General features: G+C 43.5%; 1 protein-coding gene across 2 annotated transcripts in view; it reads left to right on the forward strand.

The window, feature by feature from the left end:
• Nucleotides 1-27,412, forward strand: part of LOC139281413 (protein O-mannosyl-transferase TMTC2-like) — a 156,432-nt gene that overhangs the window by 73,131 nt on the left and 55,889 nt on the right. For both annotated transcript variants that reach the window (XM_070901573.1, XM_070901574.1), the window contains 2 exons: nt 20,631-21,459; nt 21,568-21,682. In XM_070901573.1, the coding sequence (XP_070757674.1) occupies nt 20,631-21,459; nt 21,568-21,682 (944 nt within the window). The remainder of the gene's footprint in view (nt 1-20,630; nt 21,460-21,567; nt 21,683-27,412) is intronic.

Below are 27,412 nucleotides of genomic sequence, written 5' to 3' on the forward strand. Positions count from 1 at the left end.
TACAGATTTAATAGGAGTTTACGATAGATGCACAATGACTTGCCGTGCACAGGGTTTATCCACACGGCCAAACAAAATGAATAATTTATTGGTGGAGCGCGTCATTGGTAAAGTTGTTGATGTATTTAGATTTAGAAAAGGCATTCGATAAGGTGCCACACAAAAGGTTACTGCAGAAGATAAAGGAGTTAGAGGAAATATATTAGCATGGATCGAGAATTGGCTGGCTAACAGAAAGCAGAGAGTCGGGATAAATGGGTCCTTTTCAGGTTGGAAATCGGTGGTTAGGGGTGTGCCACAGGGATCGGTGCTGGGACCACAACTGTTTACAATATACATAGATGACCTGGAAGAGGGGACAGAGTGTAGTGTAACAAAATTTGCAGATGACACAAAGATTAGTGGGAAAGTGGGTTGTGTAGAGGACACAGAGAGGCTGCAAAGAGATTTAGATAAGTTAAGTGAATGGGCTAAGGTTTGGCAGATGGAATACAATGTCGGAAAATGTGAGGTCATCCACCGTGGAAAAAAAAACAGTAAAAGGGAATATTATTTGAATGGGGAGAAATTACAACATGCTGCGGTGCAGAGGGATCTGGGGGTCCTTGTGCATGAATCCCAAAAAGTTAGTTTGCAGGTGCAGCAGGTAATCAGGAAGGCGAATGGAATGTTGGCCTTCATTGCGAGAGGGATGGAGTACAAAAGCAGGGAGGTCCTGCTGCAACTGTACAGGGTATTGGTGAGGCCGCACCTGGAGTACTGCGTGCAGTTTTGGTCACCTTACTTAAGGATAGATATACTAGCTTTGGAGGGGGTACAGAGACGATTCACTAGGCTGATTCCGGAGATGAGGGGGTTACCTTATGATGATAGATTGAGTAGACTGGGTCTTTACTCATTGGAGTTCAGAAGGATGAGGGGTGATCTTATAGAAACATTTAAAATAATGAAAGGGATAGACAAGATAGAGGCAGAGAGGTTGTTTCCACTGGTCGGGGAGACTAGAACTAGGAGGCACAGCCTCAAAATACGGGGGAGCCAATTTAAAACTGAGTTGAGAAGGAATTTCTTTTCCCAGAGGGTTGTGAATCTGTGGAATTCTCTGCCCAAGGAAGCAGTTGAGGCTAGCTCATTGAATGTATTCAAATCACAGATAGATAGATTTTTAACCAATAAGGGAATTAAGGGTTATGGGGAGTGGGCGGGTAAGTGGAGCTGAATCCACGGCCAGATCAGCCATGATCTTGTTGAATGGCGGAGCAGGCTCGAGGGGCTAGATGGCCTACTCCTGTTCCTAATTCTTATGTTCTTATGTTATCACTATCGCAGTCTGTTCTGTGCAGCAGTGGTATAGCAGGTGTGGAAGCAACGCTTGCTTTCACGTGGCTCTGTTGAACCACTCCGACAATATTGGAAGCTTAACATCTTTAATATGGGCCTCAAAAATAGGGTCAGTAGCCTGACCGTCTCGTTAACCCCTGATGATGCGGCTGGCAACATTTTGAAAGCGGAGAACTGCTATGCTCCCAAAGCGCCCGCTTGTTTCAGGCGATCGGTCTCTTTTAATATGCAAATAGGGGCACTAGGACCCCGGTTCTCAATTTAGCTTGGAACTGATCGCACGTTTCATGAATAATGTCGCCGACGAGGCCCAGTAAAGGTAACTTAAAAAACTTCTTTTGGAGGGTCCAAAAGGTTGGGCCCGAACTTGGTGGAAGCTAAGTTCTGCGCAAGTGCTGCCTAAAGGACCGCTGAGATGCCTGATGGTACTTTGCGCGGAACTTTTGTTGAAAATTCCGGCGGCAATAAAGTGACTTACGCCCTGAATCTAGGCGGCAGCAGGCGGGAGCCCCCAATCTCGACGGCAAATGCAATCCTCGGCAAAATACCGGCGAGGATTAAGTCGGGCCCAGGGAGGAGGGGTACACACAAAAATAACAATTTAAACAAAATAAAACATTGGAAAACCTTCAGGGGGCCCCATCCACCTGAATCGCTGTAAAAGGAATGAAAGAAACGAAGTTTACTAACCTTTTTCTGCAGGGCTTCATACTTGGCGTTGCGGTTAGACCTGCTGCCACGCGGCGATCCTTCCCCCTACTGCAGTGGACTCCTGCCCGGACCAAATCGGCAGCTCGGCGGGTGGGAGGACACTTATGCACGTTGCGCGCTAGCGGACGTCAGTGGCCGTTTCCCAGCGGTCTTCCCTCCCCGCTGGCGGGAGACCTCCATGAAACTGGCACCGAGGGGAGACCACCCAGAAAACTCGGCGGCACCAAGTTCGGGGCTCAGGAGTGTTTCCCTGGGGAACCACAAAAATAATCTGGGTCGCTGCTGCCTCGGGATTTCCCCCCTCCGCCACACCCTTCCGCCATCGCAGCCTCTCCCCTACAGTTACGTGGCCTTCATCCAGCACGCATGCTTCAGGTCCCCCATTTGGCACCTCAGAGCTCATCCGACCAATGGAAATGAGGCCAGGACCTCAAAACCGAGGCAGCCTCTTCGCTGTGGGTACGGGCAAACCATTACCATGCTTCTCACATCGATCACCCAAAATCGCCCCAAATTTGTCAGAAAATATTGAATTATTAATCAACTAATCAGTGGAAAAATAATGCTTCCTAGGTCGAAAAAAGTACAGGAAGTAGAAATGCTACTTCAGCTTTTCCAATTAACTTAACAAGTCAAGCTGCCTTTCATTACTAGGCAAACACAGTATTCTTTACCATAACATTTGGCTGTGATTCATTATTACCCTTTAATTTTCAGATGTACAAAGTAACTAGCTGTTCCAGAATACCTTTCAGAAAATCCTAATGGAGTGAAAGATTTCTGGATCAACGTTTTACATCACACGCAAGCCTGCAGGAGATGACTTGATTTTATGTTGTGGAATGTGGGCAGCTGAAGTTAATTTAAGAACAATTTAAAACTGACTTACGGGCAGGTTACCTTGGAATGAGACCTTTTTGTTTTGGAGCACAGCACAAGCAACAATAGTCCGTGCATTGCCCTGAGTGTTAATCACTGCTTAATGAGGAATCTTTATGAACAGTGCTTGGAGCTACTATCTACTTACTGGTCAAAGAACTTTCTTCTAATTTCAGCTTTAACAATAGCAGAGAAACGTGCTGATATTTTCACCTTACAAAAGTATTTTCTAATCTGCATTAGTTTAGCACAGTTAAAGCACAAATGGCTATACTAGGAAATGAAGAACCTAACTCTTTAATTCCCCAATTGTAATGCTGCATTCAGTGTAGTATTTAGAGTTTAATTTTGAAAAGTACAGGTTTCCAAATGTCATATCCATTACATCTCAATGTATGAAGGAAAAAAAATCACTTCAATATTTTCAGCTGAAATATGATACACATTCAGAACGGTGTGTTGAATTCTGGACCACAACGTTTTACAAATGTGTATTTGTAATGGAAATTGTCCATTTAAAAAAAAAACTTGCAACAGATTTCATTGCCACACAGATGTAGCCATGTCTGAGGAGGGAGAAAATAATAGTTGTTAGAAAAGCTTCATGCAGTTGGAGGAGGAGAAGACTATTGGTATATGAATACAAATAAACAGGTCAGTTCAGCAACTTGGGACATACTGTATAACTTCCAAGACACATTATTTATTATATTTTTATGCATCTTAGCAGCACATTAGATGTATGAATTTGACACTGCCGCTTTTAATCTGAGTATTATCATACATCACCACACAGCAGTGCTAGGAGAAGGTATAAGAAATAGTTACATTTACCCAAAATGATAAGAGCAATGGAATGATATTACAATAACATGCTATCAATGAACATCAACTTGTGCGAAGATCGATTCTTCTCTCACGCTTCTAAATAAAAAATGAGTGAATTCATTCTGCTCTTGTGATGATTTTTTAAAAAATAGATGACTGTTAAGGGATCTATGAGATTTGTTGGAAAATGCCCTGGAGATTTCATGTCTGTACAAGTTTTTGTCACGGAGCTTGAAAAATGGTACCCAACTGTCAAATATCCGATTTATTTTTTCAGATTCACCAACAACGCAAGTGACAGTTAGCACCCAACCCAATGTATTTTATTCTGAATGTACATTTGAATGCTGTCTTTGTTAACTAGCAATAATCCCTTAACACTGTTGGCTTTTGGGACTTATTACAAAAATAACTCTTTTCAGATTGATCCAACTGAGGTTTTTAAGATGATTAAAGGATTTGATAGGATAGATAGAGAAACTATTTCCCCGCAGGGATATCCGGAACAAGGGGGTGTAATCTTAAAATTAGAGCCAGGGGTGATGTCACACTAAAGGTAGCAGAAATTTGGAACTCCGTCACCAAAAAGCTGGTGAGGCTCGATCAATTGAAAATTTCAAAACTGTCATTGCTAGATCTTTGTTAGGCAAGGGTACTAAGGGTTACAGAACCAAAGTGGGTCGATGTAGTTAAGATAGAGATCAGCTATGATCTAATTGAATGGCAGTGCAACAGAGCACATCGGGAGAGCGGAGCATTTAAACACAGCGTGGGAACCCGGCGGCATTACATCAGAGCACTGAACACAGGCAGAATTCGAAAGTGACGTCAGAGTAAAGAGTGACGTCGGCACAAGGGAAGGAGCTGATTGATGAGTAGCTGGTGAGTGAAGTTTACTTTTTTTTTCTGCTAAATTCGTTTTTAGTCTATTAAATCGAGGCATGGCAGGTCGGCTCAGTGCCGTGGAATGCACATCCTGTGCTATGTGGGAAGTCCTGGATGCTTCTCGTGGCCTGGACGACCACATGTGCAGGAAGTGTTGCCAGCGTAGCCAGCTTGAGATCCGTGTGTGGGAGCTTGAGCAGTTGTTGGCGTCACTGGAGTGCATCCGCGAGGCTGAGAACTTTGTGGCTAGCACGTTTCGGGAGGTGGTCACCCCGTAGATTGAGAGTGTGCAGGCAGAGAGGGAATGGGTGACTGCAAGATGGAAGAAGAGGACCAGGCAGGTAGTGCAGGAGTCCCCTGAGTGCATCTCGCTCTCCAACCAGTACTCTGTTCTGAGTACTGGTGGAGGTGATGGGTCCTCTGGGGAGTACAGCCAGAGCCAAGTCCACGGCACCACGGGTGGTTCAGTTGCATAGCGGGGGAGGAAAAAGGATGGAAGAGCAATAATGGTAGGGGATTCGATAGTTAGGAGAGCAGACGTGACTCCAGGATGGTATGTTGCCTCCCTGGTGCCAGGGTCAAGGATGTCACTGAGCAGCTGCAGGACATTCTGAGGGGGCAGGGTGAACAGCCAGAGGTCGTGGTCTATATTGGTACCAATGACATAGGTAGAAAGAGAGATGAGGTCCTGCAGGCAGATTTAGTGAGCGAGGAGAGATTAAAAAGCAAGACCTCAAAAGTAGTAATCTCCAGATTACTCCCGGTGCCATGTGCTAATGCGTTCAGAAATAGGAGGGTAGAGCAGATGAATGCGTGGTGGCAGAGATGGTGCAGGAGGGAGGGCTTTAGATTCCTGAGGCATTGGGACCATTTCTGAAGGAGGTGAGACTTGTGCAAACTGATTCAATGGTAACTTTCAAAAGGGAATTGGATAAATACTTGAAGGGAGAAAAATACAGGGCTATGAGAAAAGAGCGGGGGAGTGGGACTAATTGGAGAGTTCTACTAAAGAGCTGGCACAGGCACGATGGGCCGAATGGCCTCCTGTTCTGTATCATTCTAATGATGGGACAGGCTCGATGGATTAGATGGTCTTTACCTGTCCATCATTGTTCGTATGTAACCCAACTTTGGAAACTGGAACTAGCATTTAGGAAATATTAACAGTAAGAACATCTGGATTCCAGGTGATTAATGCCTTGATGAAACTGCTCTGCAGTTAAACACTGGTTAATAAAGAGCCCGTCTTATCAGACACACAACAGCATTTGAGAACGATTAGCACAGAGATTATAAAAGAATCTATATTGGTTAACTGTTGTGATCATTCTTATTGCTGCATTTTGACAAACAGCAATCTACCAAATAAAAAAGTATTTATTAAAATAATTAATTGCAAGTCTTAATGTCACCCGGGCTGCCATTTTGAATAAGGGGTTTGGGCCTGCAGTTTCTCCAAGCACCTTGTTGCCCAGTCCCCCTCTTGCATCTGTCACTGCACGTTGCCTGGAGTTAGTGGAGGGAGGTAACTGAGCTTAATGGCTCTGATCCTTAATCCCTGAAATGTAAATAATGCTCCCCCAATAAGTCAGTGAGTAGCTCTGCTATGCAGACTAGGAAGGGCCCAGGGTCCATGCTCGGTTTGTGCTGAGTTGCTCGATTGTAGCCACAACAGTGGTAGGGGTGCTACAATTAACCTCTGCAGCCCCGGGCGAGGGAAGAAAACTGGGCCAGGATTTCCCACTCCTGATGACTTGCCAGCAAGCCCCTGGGTGTGAGTGTGTGGATATTGGATGAGATTGGGCTTGGGTGCAGCTGTAATGTCACAACAATCGAATAACATGCCAACGTTCATCTTCAAGGTTCATACAAGAAGGTTTCATTAAGTGACCACTGTCCGTGGGACAATACCCCAGCAAGGAGTTAATGCCTTCAGGAGACCAAGGGAGCAAAATTAAGGAGAAAATTAGCGAGAAAAAAGTGTCGTCAGCAGGACTGAACATTAATGAAAAAATACATGCAACCAATGAAATAAGGCCTGGAGTGGGAGTTTCACATAACAAATTAGAAGCAGCAAGTTCATTAAACATTCTGTTGGAACTGTTGATGGTGGAATGCTTATAAATAGACCGTTTAAATATTTCCAAGAACGTTTAACTTCTGAGGGCTTGTTGAGTGCATGCAAAGTGACAACATTCTGCCAGCGCAATATGTGAATGCTTGCATTTGCTGTAACCAATAGATTTCTGCCTTGTTTTATATTAAATTATTATTACAGTTGATTCCTGATAAACATATGAGTCATTTGCCAAGATATGTTGTGCTTGGATCGGGTAAGTATTTCTCCGGACTCAGCTGTAGTAATAATTTATCTGGTGTACTCTTCATCCTAAAGCTTTCTTCCCCCACCTCCACTCTATATTTACTTTATCTGTTAATAAATATTATTCTGTGGGTTTTAGTGGTATGTTTCACAACATAAGTAGCAAGATCAGACTGCAGTTAATGGTTATTCAGGAGTCCACTTGGATGTGTTTTACAGGCACTAGTGCAATAAATAAAACATTGTGCTCATGTTTTCTGACCTGACTTCAAGTGAATTTGTGCTGTTCTAGATTTTTCGCATTTCTAAGTAAACCCCTGTAACAGATCGCCAGTGATACAATTGCCTACACCAATTGTTTCATCATCATCATCGTAGGCAGTCCCTCGAACCGAGGATGACTTGCTTCCACGCCAAAAAAGGATGAGTTCACAGGTGTTTCAATGAAGGACCCAAACTACATCCTCCAGGGTGGAAGATGCCTGTGCGTGGATTGTTTTTACTGTAGGGTGGCCGTTGCACAGACGGGCTTGACAGAGCTAGATCTTGGTCCAGTGGCAAGGGTTACCCAAGACGACTGGAGACCTGCATGGACCTAGTGCGCACACATCGCAGTGTGGGCTGGCCCGTGCTGCCCCTGGGCCCCTGGCCCCGAACTCATGCCTCCCCTGGGCCCTGATCACATCCCTCCACAGTCTCTCGCCACTCCTTCGCCCCAACCTCACCGCTCCTGTACCTGCCCACGCTCCAATCACCGACCTGGACCTTGATGATGTCACTCTTCATTGCCATCAGCCTCCTGCACCAGCTCACACCACTCCCCGAGGCCTCCTCGCCACTCCCCGAGGCCTCCTCGCCACTCCCCGAGGCCTCCTCGCCACTCCCCGAGGCCTCCATGCCGCTCCCGAGGCCGCTCGCCACTCCTTTTATGGCCCCGACCTGCCGCTGGTGTTCTCACACAGGTCGGGGCCTCCACGATGCAATGGCGGGGCACCAATGGTTTACGGCTATTGGCACTCTCGTGGACACGCCGGCCAACTTCCAGAAACAGTGCTGTATTAATGAAAATATTTTTATTCATCAACAGCAACAAAAATAGCAAGTCAACAAATACTGAAGAATTTAGAGTATTCAGAATTCCCAAAACACTGCTCTTGTGTTGTGCAGAATGCTGCACCCAGACAGACTGAAATCTCATGACCTTGCGGATCCGGGAGAGAAAACCATTGTGAGCAATGGACACAAGCTCAGGATCATTGCCATTATTATTTTAGTTTCCAGTACAAGGATCATTTCTTGGGCCCAGTTCCCACCAGCAAGCCAGCGCAAACCACTTTCCAGGCCCAGGTTTTAAAATGTTAATACACAGCAGCAACTTCAGGAGGGCAGTGCTTCAGAACATGTAGACAAACATATCATTTGTTGACTCTAGTCACCTTGCCTGCATTCCACGAGATTTGGGTAAATTTAGAGGGTTATTTAAGCCATTATAAAAGAATAGCTTAAATATCTCTCTCTCTTGTTTGGAGAGTCAATGATGTTTCATTTTTGCTGCAATGATTTTGAGTAGAAGTGATGCAATGCTGTATAACTTTGCATTGTGTGCTTACAAACAAAATGGAAAAGTTTGACCCTACCTTTACATGAAGGTCGGTGCCCCTTTAAAATCCTCCAGTTTATTTTGTTACAAACGCATTTCAGATTATACAATTGGAACAGTTAAAGGAAGCTATTCACTATTACATAAATTTTAGAATAGGCAACTGGGACTAGTTAGTCAAGAAGTACAATGGGGAATTGTTACAGGCTAGTTTTGTGAATGTGGATAATGTTTATTTCCTTAAATTAGATTGAGGCCTAGCAATGGGCAGCTGCCTGTATGATACCAGGAAACTGAAGATAGCAAGCTCTGTCTGGATAGTGAGGCCACACTCTGTCCTTTAGCTGGCCTGCACTCCTCAATTTCCAGATACCCCCCATAAATGTTAAGCACAGTTTTGGTGGGTGTTTGAGCCTTTACCTTATTTTCCTGGCCCTTTGCAGATTTTTGAAAACAGTCAGTGCCTGAACTGGTAATATATGGGAAGAGATGTTTTATTGGAACTGTCTTGTGAGCATATGGGTAATCGGACTGACTGTTAAGTATGAAGGCACAATGTTTAGCCACTGGGCTTTATTTTCAATTGGCAAGATGGCACTTGGAAATTTAAATAAATCTGGCCAAGTGTAGAAAATGCTATTGAAGGCTTTATTTTGGCCTGGCTTGGCATCTGACATGCATGGAAACCCATAACCATGCTTGAAAGTCTATGAACCAAGCTATTAAATCTACACAGGTAGAGATTCTGTTTGCCTAATGTGGGGTGCACACTATCTCCCTGGAGGGACATATCCCACTTACTTACGTCCAAAGCGTTTAGTCGCAGATTTACATGAGCGAAGGCTTTTAGACCCTAAGTGTGTACTGGGATACTGTTGGTGTTTAGCAAGCTAAAATTGCACATCTTACTTATACACAGCATTGGTATTGTCCATAATAAAAACAAACTGCTGGATATCTCAGCGAGTCAGGCAGCAGAGATATCATTTCAGATTGATGGCCTGCCGTCAGAACTGGCGAATGTTTGAAATGAACAGATTCTTAGAAAGCACTGAAAGGGGGAGGGGAGGAAAGAACAAAAGGGAAGGTCTGTGATAGGGTGGAAGGCAGGAGAGATTTGAGAGACAAAAGGGATGATGGGCCAACTTGAGATGGTAATAGCAGAAGTTAGAAAAAGATTTGTTTAGATAGGGTGTGATTGGCAGGATAATTACCAGCTGGCATGGAAAACAAAGAGAGAGAAAAAATCAGAGCAAAATATGGGCAAAGGTTATGGTCTGAAATTGTTGAACTCGATGTTGAGTCCAGAAGGCTGTAAAGTGCCTAAACGAAAGATGAGGTGCTGTTCCTCGAGCTTGCCTTGAACTTCATTGGAACAGTGCAAGGGTCCGAGGACGGAGATATCAGAGTGGGAGTGGAGCGGAGAATTAAAGTGACAGGCGACCGGAAGCTCGGGGTCACGCTTACTGACTGAACAGAGGTGTTCCGCAAAGCGGTCACCCAATCTGCGTTTGGTCTCCCCAATGTAGAGGAGACCGCATCGTGAGCAGCGAATACAGTATACCAAATTGAAAGAAGTACAAGTAAATCGCTGTTTCACCTGGAAGGTGTATTTGGGGCCCTGGACAGTGGGAAGGGAGGAGGTAAAAGGGCAGGTGTTGCATCTCCTGCGCTTGCACGGGCAAGGTGCCATGGGAAGGGGAGAGGTGCTGGGGGTGACTGTGGAATAGACCATGGGTGTCACGGAGGAGCAGTCCCTTCGGAATGCAGATTTTGGGGGGGGGGGGCAGGCGGGTAGGGGAAGGTGTGATTGCTATTGTCCAACAGTATTAACCTACCTGTTACAGTATTGTCTTAGAGTTATCTGGAACCGAGTCGGAAGAATATTAAAGGTGCCACCTCATCCCAATGACATGTCTACACATCCAGCTCTTCTTAATGAACCGCCTGGTTTAAGCATTGGATTACTGAGTGGTCTGACTAGGAATGACTCAGTTCCAAGCTTTTGATGCCAGTTGTCTTAAAGCTAACTAGACTCCACAGAAGCTGTGTTTATTCCTTCCCACTCTCTAAAGGAGGGTGAAGCTTATTAAAATATATGTGAATGCTGTTTCAATTGTTAAACCACTAGCCAGTTGGCAGATCTTTGTCTGCGATGTAAAGGACAGATAACCATTTCAACACATATGCTCAACACAAGCAGCACTTATGGGAAATGCACTTATGGGAATGTTTCTATTGAACATTCTACAACAAAAGTTTATGGTTACTTAGAATTTCTAAGATGTGCCTTAGATGTGTACCAAATTGGCCCTGCATTGTGAAAGCCTTTTCCACCAGTAATAGCACAGTTTACTTATACTTTTCAGAAGTATGCTGCATTTCAGAAGAGCATATGTTTATTTAGCCATTGCAGATTCTGCTGATATATATTGAGGCATTTGTTTCCCACAGCTTTCACACAGCAAATCAATAACACATGCTCTTAATGCTAGCAAAAGATCACATTGTTGAACCTAACCCAAATTTAAATTGATCAGGACCAAAACTGGGCCCCCTGATGCAACAGCAGGTGATAAATATTCTAACAGAATCGACAACAAACCACTCCATGCAGCACTAAACCTGCCTTGTCTCTCTCGAGCCATGAATACTGGCAAGCTAACACTTCAGAACGTAATACCAGTTGACTCCTTCACTGGCACAAATGAATATTAGCAATTCCCACATTTATGAGGTATTAAAGGGCTCCTGTGTGCTCGGTGTACATTAAAGATGCAGGCCCTGTGTTTCATTAGTGCACAGAAGCTATTTATTGCTCAGTGCACCCAGAGTCTCCTGGGTTTATACTACATGCCATTGTGAGCCTACATTGTACTAGTCTGCCAGAAGTTGTTGGATAACGCAATAAGGCCAAATACTTTTTTGTGTGAGGTATCAAAATATGTGACCGAGATTAAGTGGTGTTAAAAACAGAAAATGCTGGAAATACTCAGCGGGTCAGGCAGCATCTGTGGAGAGAGAAACCGAGTTAACATTTCTCTCCACAGACGCTGCCTGACCTGCTGAGTATTTCCAGCATTTTCTGTTTTTTTAAAAATTATTTCAGACTTCCAACATCCGCAGTATTTTGCTTTTGTATTAGTGATTTTCTGTAGCTAGTGTGATTGTTTGTTGATATTGGCTCACAGTTACATCATGCAATATAATTAAGGTTGGAGCCGAATGACTCTTTGGATCCGATTCTAATCAGCAGACAGCAAATTTTGTGATTCTAATTGGATGTGCAACCAATGGCAGATGAATGCTGATTAGAATTGTGTTGCTGGTAACGTGTGCAGACATTTTGTTTCAAGTGCCGTCTTTTTTTTTTTAAACTGTTTCAACTTCATACACTTTCACGCGCACAGCATTATGTGAGTGTTGTGGATAGAAAATAAGTATAGCATGCTCTGATTAAGCATTTAGTAGCCTTCCGGACTCAACATCGAGTTCAGCAATGTTTTGGACAGCAGGTGGTGGTAATAATTCAGCTGTTGCCATGTACACTTCCAGACCACTGCTTTGTTTCATTACTTGTCCCATTACTATCCTCTATTGCCTTGTGCCATCATCCCTTTTGTCATTTAATCTCTCCACCCTATCATAGACCTTCCCTGTTCTTTTCCCGCTCCCCTTCCCCTGCATCTGCATTTCCTTAAAACCTGCTACACTTTCCAGTTCTGACAAAGGGTCACAGACCTGAAACGTTAACTCTGTTTCTCTCTCCACAGATGCTGCCTGACCTGCTGAGTATTTCCAGCATTTTCTGTTTTAATTTCAGATTTCCAGCATCCGCAGTATTTTGCCATTTGTGTCAGTGTAATATCTACCTTGCACGGAATGGTTAATCCTTCAGTGAGAATGTCATCAAACATCAACAGTGTGAAATGTCCCTGGCCATTGACTCATCAGAAAACTGAGACAGAAATTCAATAAAAATCTCACCAACCCCACAGTGTAATGTTATAAATGTTATGCAGTGATTTTGGGGAAATAATCTTATCTCAGCATTCATATAAATATCATATGCTGTGGTTGCTTTGCTCTCATAGTTTATGATGTCATCTAAACTCTTCATGAGTCTTCTAAGAATTAGAAAAATCTAAAAGAATTAGCATCAGAATAGCAAATGAAAGAAAGTTGACCATATCTGAGGGGAGGCTTAATTGAAGCATAAAAAATAAGGGGCCTGGATAGAGTGGATAGGAAGGACCTTAGCAGATAGGTCAACAACCAGGGGTTAGAGTAATTGGTAGAAGGATTAGAGGGGAATTGAGGAGAACTTGTTTCACGGCGGTAGTGGGGCTCTGGAACTCACTGCCTGAAAGGGTGGTAGAAGCAGAAACCATCATCACATTTAAACAGTATTTGGATATGCACTTGAAGTGCCTTAACCTATAGGGCTACGGGCTAAGAGCTGGAAAATGGGATTAGGCTGGATAGCTTTATCAGCCGGCACATACACGATGGGGCGAATGGCCTCCTTCTGTGCTATAAATTTCTATGATTCTATGATATCTGTTACTAAGTGTCCATGGACATTGTCAATTATGTAGCCTGCCACATGTTCTGAGTGCATATATCCTACCCATTGACATGTAACTGTACAACTGCCTCGTGCAGCTAGATGTGATCAGAAAGTATCCATTTAGCAAATACTTGGCAGAAATTAATCGAATAATTAACAAACTGCATGAAATCAACCTGTAAACAAACCGTGAAAAAAACAGGCCCCAGTAATGATTCAGAGAGGATCCTGTGCAAGCTGGTTTTCATCCCTTATCATCCCATTGCACCGTCTAAATATGTGAACCCAAGGCTTCATGGAGAAGAACCCTTGTCAAAGAGGGTATTAGCAAAAGTAATATATGCGCATATATTTTCCAAACGCGCCACTTGAAACACTTCTGTTAATTTGTCGTATAGTGCAGAGCGCTAATCTTCCTTCCTCCTTGAAATTTCACTAAAAGCAGCAATCAAACAAAGCTGAGTACCAACCCAACCAATTCCAGTTGCCAAATGAAAAGGGTTATACGGTTCCCATCACACTGCTGTGGTTATGCTTTTAGCCGATATTCAAATCTGTCAGTCGAGTGTGTGATGAGTTTTGTCAGTTTTGAGTTAGGCCACTAATTGGGGACACACACTGCAAGGAGAAACATTGAATATCTGTCATCTGATGAACAGAAGGTTTGTATTAAAAGTTGGGATAGGATTTGGAGCATTTCTGTCCACTCTCTCATCTGAGGAAAGGATGCCTGAATGTGATGAACTATGATAGGAAAAATAGTAATGATGCACAAAGATGGACAGAGCCTGCTGATACAGAATGATTTATAATGTGAAACTAAAGGAGGTATTTTAACCACCCCCCTCCCATTCAGCTGGACCGGTGCAAGTCGGGGGAGTTAAGATGGCAGTGGTTTGGCACAGTGTTCCTGCGTTCCCCCCCCCCCCCCCCACCATCTTAACTTATGTGAAATCAGGCACGGAAGGAATCTGAGGAGCTGGGGCCTAACGTAAATGGCAAAGACACATCCTGATGATGTCACTGGGACGCACAGCTATTTTAACTGTGGGCTGACTAAAGGCTGCACAGTCTCAGACCCACCAGCCAAAGCTGGCAGCAGGCAGCAACCTGCCCACGGGAGGCCCAGATAAATGCTTTTGTTTTACTTTTTAAAAGTTCCCTGTGGATGGATACTTTGGGCCTTGCGTGCCGCGGTCTTGCCCCGTAGCCTGAACCCCTGCAGATTTTCTATAACTGCCCACCGTGTGATATCATTCCCACCCGCTTCGGGCGGAAGTCAGAGTCGGGGCATTCAAATAAGGCCAAGGAGTTCAAATCTCTGGGGCCTTGCACTCTGGGGTATGGAGCTTCAGCCTGCGATTCCTGCTTCGTGTTAAAATCGGAGCTTAAATCTCCAAATTAATTGATCATTTTAATTGGGATGTTGTCAAAGTGTTCAGAACTAGGCAACGGTTAAGCTAAGATAAGGTGGGTTGCTATCAATTTGCAGTATAATCTTTTTGTTCCGATCTTGCTCATTTTTCTTTCTCATCTTATGCATACTCTTTCACTCTCACAGTCTAATTATGTTATAAAGGACTGAGGCAAAGACTTTTATTTGGAATGCTGCACAATGGGTAAGTTTTCAAGCCAACTCTTCATTCAACATACAAGTCTCCACACATTTGACACCAAGTGACACATGGACAGAAGCAGCTTCGGAATGAGTTGCCAAAAAAGAAAGAAAGTGAAGTATATTTGCAGTTAGCTTTAGTTTCTGGAAAAGCTAATTACTTGGCTGAAGGATTGCTAAATGTGTTTCTTGTCCATTGAGCACTTTATTTCTCTCACCCTGAGCACCAAGGACAACCACTTCAGGAGGATGCTGCTTGAAAAGAGGCCAAGGCATTTGCATGATATTGTACTTCTTGAAAGTGAAAGAATCATTTCTTATGTCCAGCTTCAAGCTGCTGATCAAATATTGCACTTCTCTTCTCATTTTTGGACAGATTTCCTTTACCTTCTAAAATAAATTCCTATACATTGAAAGTGTTCTGTTTTCAGATCTAATTCAACTTGGAGGATACATTCGTACGCACATGCAATAAAAGATTGGATTGTTTCATACTTATAATGATTTGACTGAAATACAATGCCTACTGGGAACCAGTAAACCTCTTATTTTGTACTAAACAGGATTAAAGTTTATGCTGGCATTCAAAAGCTTTCCATATATTAATGATGAAAGGAGAAAGGAGGTAAGGTCAGGTTGAGTTTCTAGTCGGATCCCCTGGAGGTTCAATAATTGAACTGTTTAGATTCTTAGCCACTAATAATTTGCTCTTAACATGAACTGGGTATCAGTGCCCAGAGTTTGCTGACTGGGGAATTTTCTGCATTCTTCGAAATGTGTTGATGTGTTGTAGTTTCAACAGTTAATCAGAGGGCTACAGTTCCAGTACATAGCTCACTTGGTCATATTTTCCATTGAATTCGATTACTGGTACATGTGGTAGGAACCATGAAATTGTAAAGTCCGTTTGGAGCAGACAGTTGGGAACAAATTTTTGCCATTTCTTTATTGTTTATCTTAGTATTAAAACAGTCCAAAAGCAGCTATCGATGGAATTCAAAACTCAACACTTTCCATCATGTTTGTACCATTTTTTAGGAAAGGATTTAGGTCCAAATTAACTTTTAAAATTTGTCCTTGGGATGTGAGCAAGGCTACAGTTATTGCCCCTAGTTTTGCTGAGAAGGTGATGGACCTTGTCCTTGAACTGCTGCAGTCCTATACATGGTAATGCTCTCACAATGGTATTGTGTCGGGAAGACAAGGATATTGCCCAGTGAAGATGCAGAATTGGTGATGTACTCCTAACTCAGGATGGTGTGTGACTTTGCGGGGAATTTGAAGATGAGGGTATTCCCATGACATTGATGCTCTTGTCCTTCTCGGTGGCAGAGATCCCAGGGGAAGGAGGTGTTAGAGTCACCATGGTGGGTTGCTGCAGTGCTTCCTATATTGTGCATACTGCAGCCAAAGGGCACCAGTGCTGTAGGGGGTGGATAGTGAGTGCGAAGGCAATGATCAGGCAAACTGCTGTATCTTGGATGAATCCGATTTTCTTGAGTTTTGTTGTTTCCCTTTGATCCCCATTAAGTTTAGGTTTGCTAGGGGTCCTTAGTGACATACTTGGTTGAATGCTGCATTGATGTCAAGTGCAGCAACTCTCAGCTCTCCTCTGGAAATGCAGATCTTGTGTCCATGCCTGGGTCAAGCCTGTGATGAGGCCTGGAGCTAAGCAGTTCTGGCGGAACCTGCATTGAGCATCGGTAGACAAGTTATTGGTGAGTACTTGATGGCACTATTGATGATTACTTCCATCGCTTTACTGATGATGGGGAGGAGTCTGATTGAGTGGGTTCAATTTGTTCTGTATTTTTGTCACGAGGACAGCTAGCTCTGGTACATAGATCTTGGGCTCTACAATGGAAATGCTGTCAAGGCTTTGTTGTGTCCAGGGAACTCAGCATTTTTTAATGTCCAGTGCAGTGAACTAAGTTGGCTGCACACTGAGATCTATAAGTTGAGTAGGATTGCCCAATAGCACTTTTGGCTGCATGTGTTTAAAAAACTTCAGCGCTCTCTGTGCTGGGCTCCACCTTGGTTGACAATGAGGGTCCTCATGGAGTTTCTTCCTCCTGGTAGTTGCCCGGTTGTCCTCCACCATTCTCTAATAATGAGTTAGATTTTCAACAAGAATACAAGTCTTTCCATTCCATCATCCTTTTCTGTATCAACTTGCTTGAAATAGTTAGGGTGTGCTGACACATACAATTAAAAGTGAGCTAACATATACACTCTGGTCAGAGTGGACTACACTCTAGGTGGTAGAGATGGGACTGAGTAACAGGGATGTGAGAAATGGCTGCAGTTCACATATTTGGTCTGGCTTATTCCAAATCAACTCCAGCCTATCAAAATGGGAGCCAAATTAGAAATATAAAGACTGTCCATAAAATTGTGGCAATCTGCATTCCAGGACAGTGTGTGAAGAAATCAAGTTTACTCAGGCATGAAATGACCGAAGTTTGGTTTTGGTCTGGCCTTGTCAAAATATTTAAATTCAGTTTTGTGTGGATTTCTGCTTTGTTCTTGCACTTGGCCTTTGCACAATCCAATATCGTGGTGTTGGTTTTCATGTACAAGAGGAAATTATTATACATTATTGTGAAAGTTCGAAGTACAAACTGTGGCTGACAAGTCATTTCCTAAGTGCCTTCAGAATTGGGAGTAGTGACATTTCAATTAATTGAAACAGAAAAGAACTTGAAAGAAGTGAGGTACCACTTGAGGGGTTAACAAATATGATCATACGAACATACAATCAATGATGGACAGGAAAAGACCCTTTGGTCCAACCAGCCTGTCTCCCACAATTATGATACCTACCACAAATAGTCCAAGTATGCATTGAAGGGTTTGGAAGTCCTGAAATGGAACTGAAGGACCATTAATAAATAATGCTTTATTAAATTGAAGAATGACGAGCAGTTTTAATCGTATAAATTTATGTCAGCCCTTTACTTAGAAATGCCTTTTAGTTTATAGACATCCACAGCAGGGATCCTTATCCAATTTAAAATACAGTACATACACAAAAAGTCTAAGCAATGCAAAGAGAGGTTTCATGATTAATTTCTCAACATTATTTGTTTGCAGTGATAAGGCTGACTTGGATTTATTCTAGCAAGATAATTACTCAAACTAAAGATTGTCAGCTACTGAATCACAGTGACTTCATTGTGTTCAGATGAAGGATGTGTGTTGTTCCCAGTTGTTTTGCCCATCCACACAGTTGGAGTGGAGCAGCCTCTTGGGAAATCGAGAGATTTCCCCGGTGCCCTCACGAATGCTTCCATGGTGCTGTATAATCGGCGCTCCCCATTTTCTGTGAGAATCCTGTACCCTTTCAGGGGGAGCCAATCTACCCCCTGCACACTGCCATTATGTAAAATCCATCTGGAAGATTTGTTGTTTTAATCAAAAAGGCAATCACTTGTAATTTTCGAGTAAGATATTTCAATCTGGATTGAAAAGAAAATAGTGTACATGTGAAAAGCTTGCAGCTGCGCCAATCTTTCATAATTATAAAATGTAAACAATCGTTGCTGTCAGCTGAATGATGAATTACAATGCAGGAAGCACCAACAATAATATAATCTTTACGATGCATAGTGCAAGGATAAAGGTTTGAACATTTCTGTGAATGGAAGAATGGGGCGGAGGGGGGGTGGGGGGGTGGAAACTGACCTTGGAACACTGGTGCAAAATGAACAATCACGAATTGCCAGCTCCTTTTACACCACACCCAATATGTATTTCTATTCAAGTCAGTAGGAAAGAAAATTGGGCAGGTTGTAAAATGGGCTGTCGACTTGCTATCGCCCGTTCTGTGCTCCTGCCCAAGGCCAATTGCAGCCATTATAAATCTTCCAATGATGCTGGATACATATCTTTGCTAGTTTATTTTTGAAGCAGAGGTATACCTAAGTTTATTTCTGCGTGCTTTGTTTCCTCGTTTCTAATTAGCAATCAGTGACCCTGAAAATGATATAGGTGGAATTTTATCCATTTGAAATTACTGCAGGAAAAAAAAAGGCACCAAAGTGCCACCGACATTTTCAATTTATGCTGGTATGTAGAAATATCTTGTTGGGTATTTGTGTAGAGTTGTTATTATTGGCAAATTTGCAGCAGGAGGATTAGTTGCTTATAACAGCAGTATAGCCAGAGAAATCCATCCTCTTTTTATTTTACCCTTAAAAGCTTTCAAAGCACGGTGGTTTGGGGAAGTCTTTGAGACGGGATTGCTTTCTTGAAGGATCCCTTTTGTGTAAAATCAATTTTCTGGAGATGGCTCACTATGTCGAAGATATATATATAAAAAAATCAGTTTTTAATGAGTATATTTCAGCCTGTGTAGAGTGTCAGAGCCTCCCTCCATTCATACTCTGCAGGGGCAGTCTGGCTGAGGATGGTTGACTTCTTCAAATCTATTTCCACTTCAGCATAATTTTCTAGCTGCCACTATTTGTAAAGTTGTACATAATTAACAACAATTCTGTCACCAACCAGGAGACCGGTACAGGCAGTATAAAGTATATCAAATTAGGTCTTTGGCTTTATTTGTTGAATAAAAGTGAAAGCTAACTTTAAAAAAGCCATTTTCTTTAATATTTGATTCTTACACTACTTTATTCTCTTTACTGTATTTTCTTCAGTGCTGTCCTATACTATCAGAAATGAAGGGTATTGACATGAAACACTAACCTGTGCCCTTCCAGCATTTTCTGTTTTTATTTCAGATTTTCAGCATTCGCACTGTTATTTTCCTCCTTGTTTTATATAATGTATTCAACTTAGTATTTAATTGATGTATTCTCTTCCATGTTTTACTGTACAGGTGGAGCGTCCGGAAACCTCGACACCGAGGCCATGCCGGATTTCGGGTATTTCCGGATTTCGTAACATCTTTCCGATGTCCCGAATCCGGAAACACCCGGGCCGAGGTTTGGGTATTTCCGGACTTCAGAACGTCTTTCTGACATCCCGAATCTGGAAACGCCCGGGCCGAGGTAGGCGGGAGGGTGGTGGAGGTCGGAATTCGGGGGAGATCGGTGTTCGGGGGGGGCTGAGGCAGGGGGAGGTCGGGCGGGGGAGTAGGGGGAGTCGGGATTTCGGAATAGTTTCCGGAAGACCTGGCCACGGATGAGCTCTGTGTCCGGATTTAGGAACATTCTGAATTTCGGAACTCCAGATTTCGGATGCTCAGCCTGTACTGTGCCCTTTTTAAAGTTCTCGATGCTGGGTGGCTTTTCACTTGTTTTAAGTTCCAGGTACAATGTCTCAAATCCAGCAACTTCTGGTCTGTGACCGTGCCGATGTTTGGATTTTTCCAGATTTCGGACAAGAAAATCAAGAGCATACATATGCTAGCGAGACTGACAAAGTACTAATGGTGGCATGGATCAGGTCGGATCGGGTCGAGGGTCATTCGGCAAGGCTTGGACCAATCGCAGCCATTTAAAACATAGCGGCGAAGCTGATAACTAGTCCAGCCCGCCGGTTTTTGGACAATAATTCCCGATTTTATTTTACTGAACATCAAATGGGACGTTCTCAAAAAGGGTCTCGTTTTTGGACAATTCCAATTTTCAGAAAGCCGGATTTGAGGCGATATACCTGTGGTCCGTAGTTGATTTTGCTGGGGCACAGTGTAGTATTATAACAAGGCATTGCTGTGCAGCAGCAACCTAGGTTCTGTTCCCTACAACATCTGTATTTTCAGCTTAGTACAGTAAGCACTTTTTCAACATTTAACATGCATGTTAAAAGTTTGCATATAGTTTTCTTTCCTCAGTCCGGCAGAAATGACATGAATGTTACTAGAGGGTTGAGCTGTTCATTTACTTACTTTCTCTCCTAATTATTTTTTTTCTTTTAGAGGCAGATTACTTCCCTTTTGATAAGGGTGGGACTGTTGGCTGTCTGGGGTGCCACTTTACTGGGACTTCGCTTATACTGGATGGGCAACAAGCCACCAAGTTTCTCCAACTCTGACAATCCAGCAGCAGACTCGGACAGCCTGCTGACACGCACTTTGACCTTTCATTACTTGCCGGCAGCAAATCTTTGGCTGCTGCTGTGCCCTGACACTATGAGTTTTGATTGGTCGATGGACGCTGTGCCATTACTAAGAACAGCTGGTGATTGGAGGAACCTTCACACTTTAGCATTCTTTGTTGGATTGCTGCTCCTCATCTATACCAGCCTGAAGGGCTCTCCAAAAGACCGAGCTTGCAACGGAAAAACAGAGATGAATGGCAAACAGAATACAAATGGGCACAGCTGCCACTCAGCGATGGAGCATGGGAACAACGAACAGGGTTTTTATTTTGTACCAAGAACTGACCACTTTGTAAAGAATGATTTAATTCAGGGACTACCACTTCCAAAAGCGCAGAACATTGTAATTTTCTCTTTATCACTGCTGATCGTGCCATTCTTGCCCGCTACTAACCTTTTCTTTTATGTTGGATTTGTGATAGCTGAGCGAGTTCTGTACATTCCAAGCATGGGATTCTGTTTACTAGTCACTTTGGGTATACGCACCCTTTCTCTCAGAATGAAGAGGAGAGTCTTTAAGAACCTGGTTTTATACGCGGCTGCTGCTTTAGTCATTTTATATGGGTCGAAAACCATATCCAGGAACAGAGACTGGCATGATGAGGAAATGTTATATAGATCAGGGATAAAAGTGAATCCAGCCAAAGGTAAATTCAATTTTGATCTCAACAAAATGGAACTTGACGTTAAGATGATGTGTCATGTTTAAACAGATTCTAGCACCAACTTGAACAACTGCTTTCTTTTCCTGGCAGCGTGGGGTAACCTCGGGAATGTTCTGAAAAGCCAAGGCAAAGTTTTGGAAGCTGAAAAGGCCTATAGAAATGCCTTGTACTATCGCAGCAACATGGCTGATATGCTTTATAATTTGTAAGTATGCATGACTCAACTGCTGGCCTTATTCCTAACCAGGTCAATTATAAAACTTGCAATGAATGGCACTATTGATCTATTTGTGTGACACAGATATTGTTTACTGGTACAATGACTCGCTGTAGCAGTGTTTTAATTAATCCTGTTCCCTGTCCCGCTCCAACAGCAGCAGCATTTCTTTATTACAGTCCTAAAGAGAAAAAAGTTTCATTCACTTTAATAGCCTTTAAAATCTCAAATATCATTTGATTTTTGCACACAGCACTTTAGTGGTTTAGGTTGCATTACAAGCGATGGTACGATCTGTGAAAGTAAGTTTGCATGTTACTATGAAATCTGACAAATGATATGGAATAAATATTCAGTTTTTTTTTTGAGAGTGATAGGTAGGGTTATTTCGGCTTCAGAAGTAGCTGCAGTAGCCCAATGCTTGTAGATCTGTAACTGCAATTCAGGCCAACATGTGCTGTGGGCTTCCGCTCACCAAGGCCAGGCAGAGACTATAAGAAGTCAGTTTACGTGTGCCAATGGTTGTCAGCAGATACGATCATATTTCACTTTCAGTGAAATGAAAAATGCTGGAAAATTGTACAACAGGTTAGTCAGCATCTGAGAGACCTTGCTCCTCCTTGGCAAAAGAAAATCTCTCAGATGTTGATTTATGTGCTGTGCAATATCAGCACTTTCGATTCTTACTCCAAATCTACCTCCCACCTATTGGATTCCTTCACACATGATGTGAATATATAGCAAATAAATCTAAAACTGGTAATTTCATTGAATGCTGCTGCAGAATATAATTTTACAAGCCAACATTCATTTTCCATTATGCCCATTCCATCTGTTTACAATTTTTATATGAAGATGTGAACAACCACAAGCAAATAATCATATCCTAGTTTATGTGAAGAAGATATAAAGTATTTGTTGTTTGTACAAAAATGTGCCATGACGTCTTGCATAATAACTTCATTGAAAAGGATTGCCATTGGGATCCGGTATCACAAGCAAGTGGGCTTGCCTCCCAAGTTTGAGCCAAAGGGCTATGTGATGCTTGAACTCGTTTACTTTGGTTATGTGCATTTAATCAGTTTTAGGCTAGGCTGCTTCTCAGATAACCTTGTGGAGCTTAAATTTTCCATGCCAAGCAGCAAAAAATATCACCTTGTCTACTTGGTCTTTCTTTAAAGTTGCTTTCTCTCATCGAGCTTATAAGCATTGTTGATGGTCAATGTTTCTCACTGAGATTTCTTTCCTGCTTCCTTCCCCCAGCCTCTGCAATGAGCGACATCTTGCCCTCGGTGATTTCAACCTCCATCTCAACTCTTCTTGCTCCCTCTCCTCTGAATTCACTGCCCTCCTTTCCTCCATAAATCTCTAGCTCCATTTAAACACTCCTGCCCATATACACAGCCACCCCCTCGATCCTGCCATCTCACGTGGCTTCGCTGACCCCATCGTTACCATCACTGATCAGGCAATCTCAGATCATTTCCTTTAATCACTCTCTACCCATATTTCCCTGGCCCATCCCAATCCCACTTCTTTCTGTGTCTGCCCTGGAAAAAAAACTCTTCCTCAAATCACTTGCCATGTGCTTTCAAATTCCCAACTATCTAGCCTTTGGCCTACAAGTCATCATGACATTTCTGCTACTACCGAAATCGCACCCTCTCCACCACCTTTGATGCCCTTGTTTTTATCAAAACCATTATTCTCTGTCACCCTAATCATTCTGCCTGTTGTACCCCTCATCTCCACTCCCTTAAGTCCAAGGGATACAAATTTGAATGTCTTTGGTGGACAATAGGTTTAACCATCCACAGCCAGATCTGGCTGGAGCACTTAAAGCATTATCGGGTCCTGCTCTCCGTTGCTCAAACTACTCACTATTCAAAGATCATCCAGGAAGACAAAGGTAACCCCTTGTTTCTCATCTCCACCACAAACTGTCTTCTTAAACCACCCTTCACGCCTCTTCCATCATGACCTCCAACAATGAATGTGAGAAGCTCATGGACTTGTTTGTCACAAAGATCGAGACCATCCATTCAGCCACCTCTGTCGCTTCTCTCCCTTCCCTTAGCTCACTGGACCAAACTTCCCCTAATGTTCCCTGCTGCCCCAGTCCTGGACTCGTGTCTTTCTCTAGATTCTATCCCATCTCCTGCCATGCTTTCTCCATGAGACCCGCTTCCTGCTCACTCGATCCCATTCCAACCAAATTGTGACCATATTGTTAACGGTTCCCTCTCCTCGGGTACTGTCTCCACCCCCCTTCAAATCTGCTGTCATAAGAACATAAGAAATAGGAGCAGGAGTAGGCCAAATGGCCCCTTGAGTCTGTTCTGCCATTTAACATGATCTTAGCTGATCCGATCATGGACTCAGGTCCCCATAACCCATTACCCCTCTCCTGATTTAAAAAAAAACCCACCCTAGATCCCCCAATCCTTGCAAACTACCGCCCCATCTCCATCACCCTTTCCTCTCGATCACCCTTTCCTCTCGAAGGTCCTTAAACATGTTGTCCCCTCCCAAATCTGTGCTCCTCTTTCCCACAGTTCCATGTTTGAATCCCTACAATCAGGTTTCCTGCCTGGCCATGATGGAGGAGAGGTGTTGGAGGAATATGGTGTGCTCAACTGTGTCGAAGGCTGCAGAAGAATAAAGAGGGATTGTTTATCACAGTCACAGTCACAAAGATTGTCATTTATAACAGCCCTTATCAAAATCAGAAATGATAATCTTTGTGACTGTGATAAACTACCCTCCTCATTCTTCTGCAGCCTTCGACACAGTTGAGCACACCATACTTCTCCAATGCCCCTCCTCCATCGCCCAACTGGGTGAAAATGTCCTTGGTTCCATTTTTATCTATCGAATCGTAGCCAATCATCTGCAATTGCTTCTCTTCCCACTCTCATATCGTTACCTCTGGAGTTCCCCAAGGATGTATCCTTGGCCCCCTTCTATTTCTCATCTACCTGCTCGGTGATATCATTCGAAAACACATATTTCACATGTACACTGATGATAGCTCTATCTCACCACCACCTCTCTGGACCCCTCCACTGACTGATTTGTCTGACATTCAATATTGGATGAGAAAAAATTTCCACTAACTAAACATTGGGAAGAGTGAAGCCATTGTCTTTGCTCCCTGCCACAAGCTCTGTTCCCTGGCGACCGTTTCCATCCCTGGCAACTGTCTGAAGTTGAGCCAGACCGTTCGCAACCTTCGTGTTGTGTTTGACCCCGAGGTGAGCTTCCTACACAGATCCGCTCCATCACTAAGACAGCCTACTTCCACCTCCGTAACATCGCCCCACTCCGCCCCTGCCTCAGCTCATCTGCAGCTGAAACCCTCATCCATGCCTTTGTTACCGCAAGACTTGACTATTCCAATGCTCGCCTGGCCAGCCTCCCACCTTCCAACCTACATAAACATGTGCTTCCCCAAAACTCTTCTGCCTGTATCTCAACTCACCCATCACCCCTGTGCTTGCTGACCTACACAAGCTCCCGGTCTGACAATGCCTCAATTTTAAAATCCTCATCCTTATGGCCTTGCCCCTCCCTATCTCAGTAACCACCTCCAGCTGTACACGCCTTCGAGATCTCTGCGCTCCTCCAATTCTGGCCTCTTGTGCATCCCCCATTTTAATGTCTCCACCATTGGCATAGAAACATAGAAAATAGGTGCAGGATTAGGTCATTCGGCCCTTCGAGCCTGCACCGCCATTCAATAAGATCATGATTGATCATTCCCTCAGTAACCCTTTCCTGCTTTCTCTCCATACCCCTTGATCCCCTTAGCCGTAAGGGCCATATCTAACTCCCTCTTGAATATATCCAATGAACTGGCATCAACAACTCTCTGCGGCAGGGAATTCCACAGGTTAACAACTCTGAGTGAAGAAGTTTCTCCTCATCTCAGTCCTAAATGGCCTACCCCTTAATCCTAAGACTGTGTTCCCTGGTTCTGGACTTCCCCAACATCGGGAACAATCTACCCACATCTAACCTGTCCCGTCCCATCAGAATCTTGTATTTTTCTATGAGATCCCCTCTTATCTTTCTAAACTCCAATGTATAAAGGCCCAGTTGATCCAGTCTCTCCTCATATGTCAGTCCAGCCATCCCGGGAATCAGTTTGGTGAACCTTCGCTGCACTCCCTCAATAGCAAGAACGTCCTTCCTCAGATTAGGAGACCAAAACTGAACACCATATTCCAGGTGAGGCCTCACCAAGGCCCTGTACAACTGCAGTAAGACCTCCCTGCTCCTATACTCAAATCCCCTAGCTATAAAGGCCAACATACCATTTGTCTTCTTTATCACTTGTTGTACCTGTATGCCAACTTTCAATGACTGATGAACCATGACACCCAGGTCTCGTTGCACCTCCCCATTTCCTAATCTGCCACCATTCAGATAATATTCTGTCTTCGCGTTTTTGCCCCCAAAGTGGATAACCTCACATTTATCCACATTTACTGCTTCTGCCATGCATTTGCCCACTCACCTAACCTGTCCAAGTCATCCTGCAGCCTCTTAGCGTCCCCCTCACAGCTCACACCGCCACCCAGTTTAGTATCATCTGCAAACTTGGAGATATTACACTCAATTCCTTCATCCAAATCATTGATGTATATTGTAAAGAGCTGGGGTCCCAGCACTGAGACTTGCGGCACTCCACTAGTCACTGCCTGCCATTCTGCAAAGGACCCGTTTATCCCGACTCTCTGCTTCCTGTCTGCCAACCAGTTCTCTATCCACGTCAGTATATTACCCCCAATACCATATGCTTTGATTTTGTGGGACCTTGTCAAAAGCCCTTTGAATGTCCAAATACACCACATCCACTGGTTTTCCCTTGTCCACTCTACTCGTTACATCCTCAAAAAATTCCAGAAGATTCGTCAAGCATGATTTCCCCTTCATAAATCCATGCTGACTTGGACCGATCCTGTCACTGCTTTCCAAATGCGCTGCTATTTCATCCTTAATAATTGATTCCAACATTTTCCCCACTACTGATGTCAGGCTAACCGGTCTATACTTACCCGCTTTCTCTCCCCACCCTTTTTAAAATGTGGTGTTACATTAGCTACCCTCCAGTCCATAGGAACTGATACCGAGTTGATAGACTGTTGGAAAATGATCACCAATGCATCCACTATTTCTATGGCCACTTCCTTAAATACTCTGGGATGCAGACTATCAGGCCCCGGGAATTTATCTGCCTTCAATCCCATCAATTTCCCGAACACAATTCCCCGCCTAATAAGGATATCCTTCAGTTCCTCCTTCTCACTAGACCCTCGGTCTTCGAGTACTTCCGGAAGGTTATTTGTGTCTTCCTTCGTGAAGACAGAACCAAAGTACTTGTTCAATTGGTCTGCCATTTCTTTGTCCCCCATTATAAATTCACCAGAATCCGACTGCAAGGGACCTATGTTTGTCTTCACTAATCTTTTTCTCTTCACATATCTATAGAAGTTTTTGCAGTCAGTTTTTATGTTCATAGCAAGCTTCTTCTCATACTCTATTTTGCCCCTCTTAATTAAACCCTTTGTCCTCCTCTGCTGAATTCTAAATTTCTCCCAGTGCTTTCAGCTGCCTTGGCTCTAAGTTCTGGAATTGTCTTCCTAAACCTCTCCGCGCATCTCTCCTTGCTGCTTAAAACCTACTTCTTTGACCAAGCATTTGGTCATCTGTCCT

Source organism: Pristiophorus japonicus, chromosome 15, assembly GCF_044704955.1.
Source record: "Pristiophorus japonicus isolate sPriJap1 chromosome 15, sPriJap1.hap1, whole genome shotgun sequence".
Classification (NCBI taxonomy): Eukaryota; Metazoa; Chordata; class Chondrichthyes; family Pristiophoridae; genus Pristiophorus; species Pristiophorus japonicus.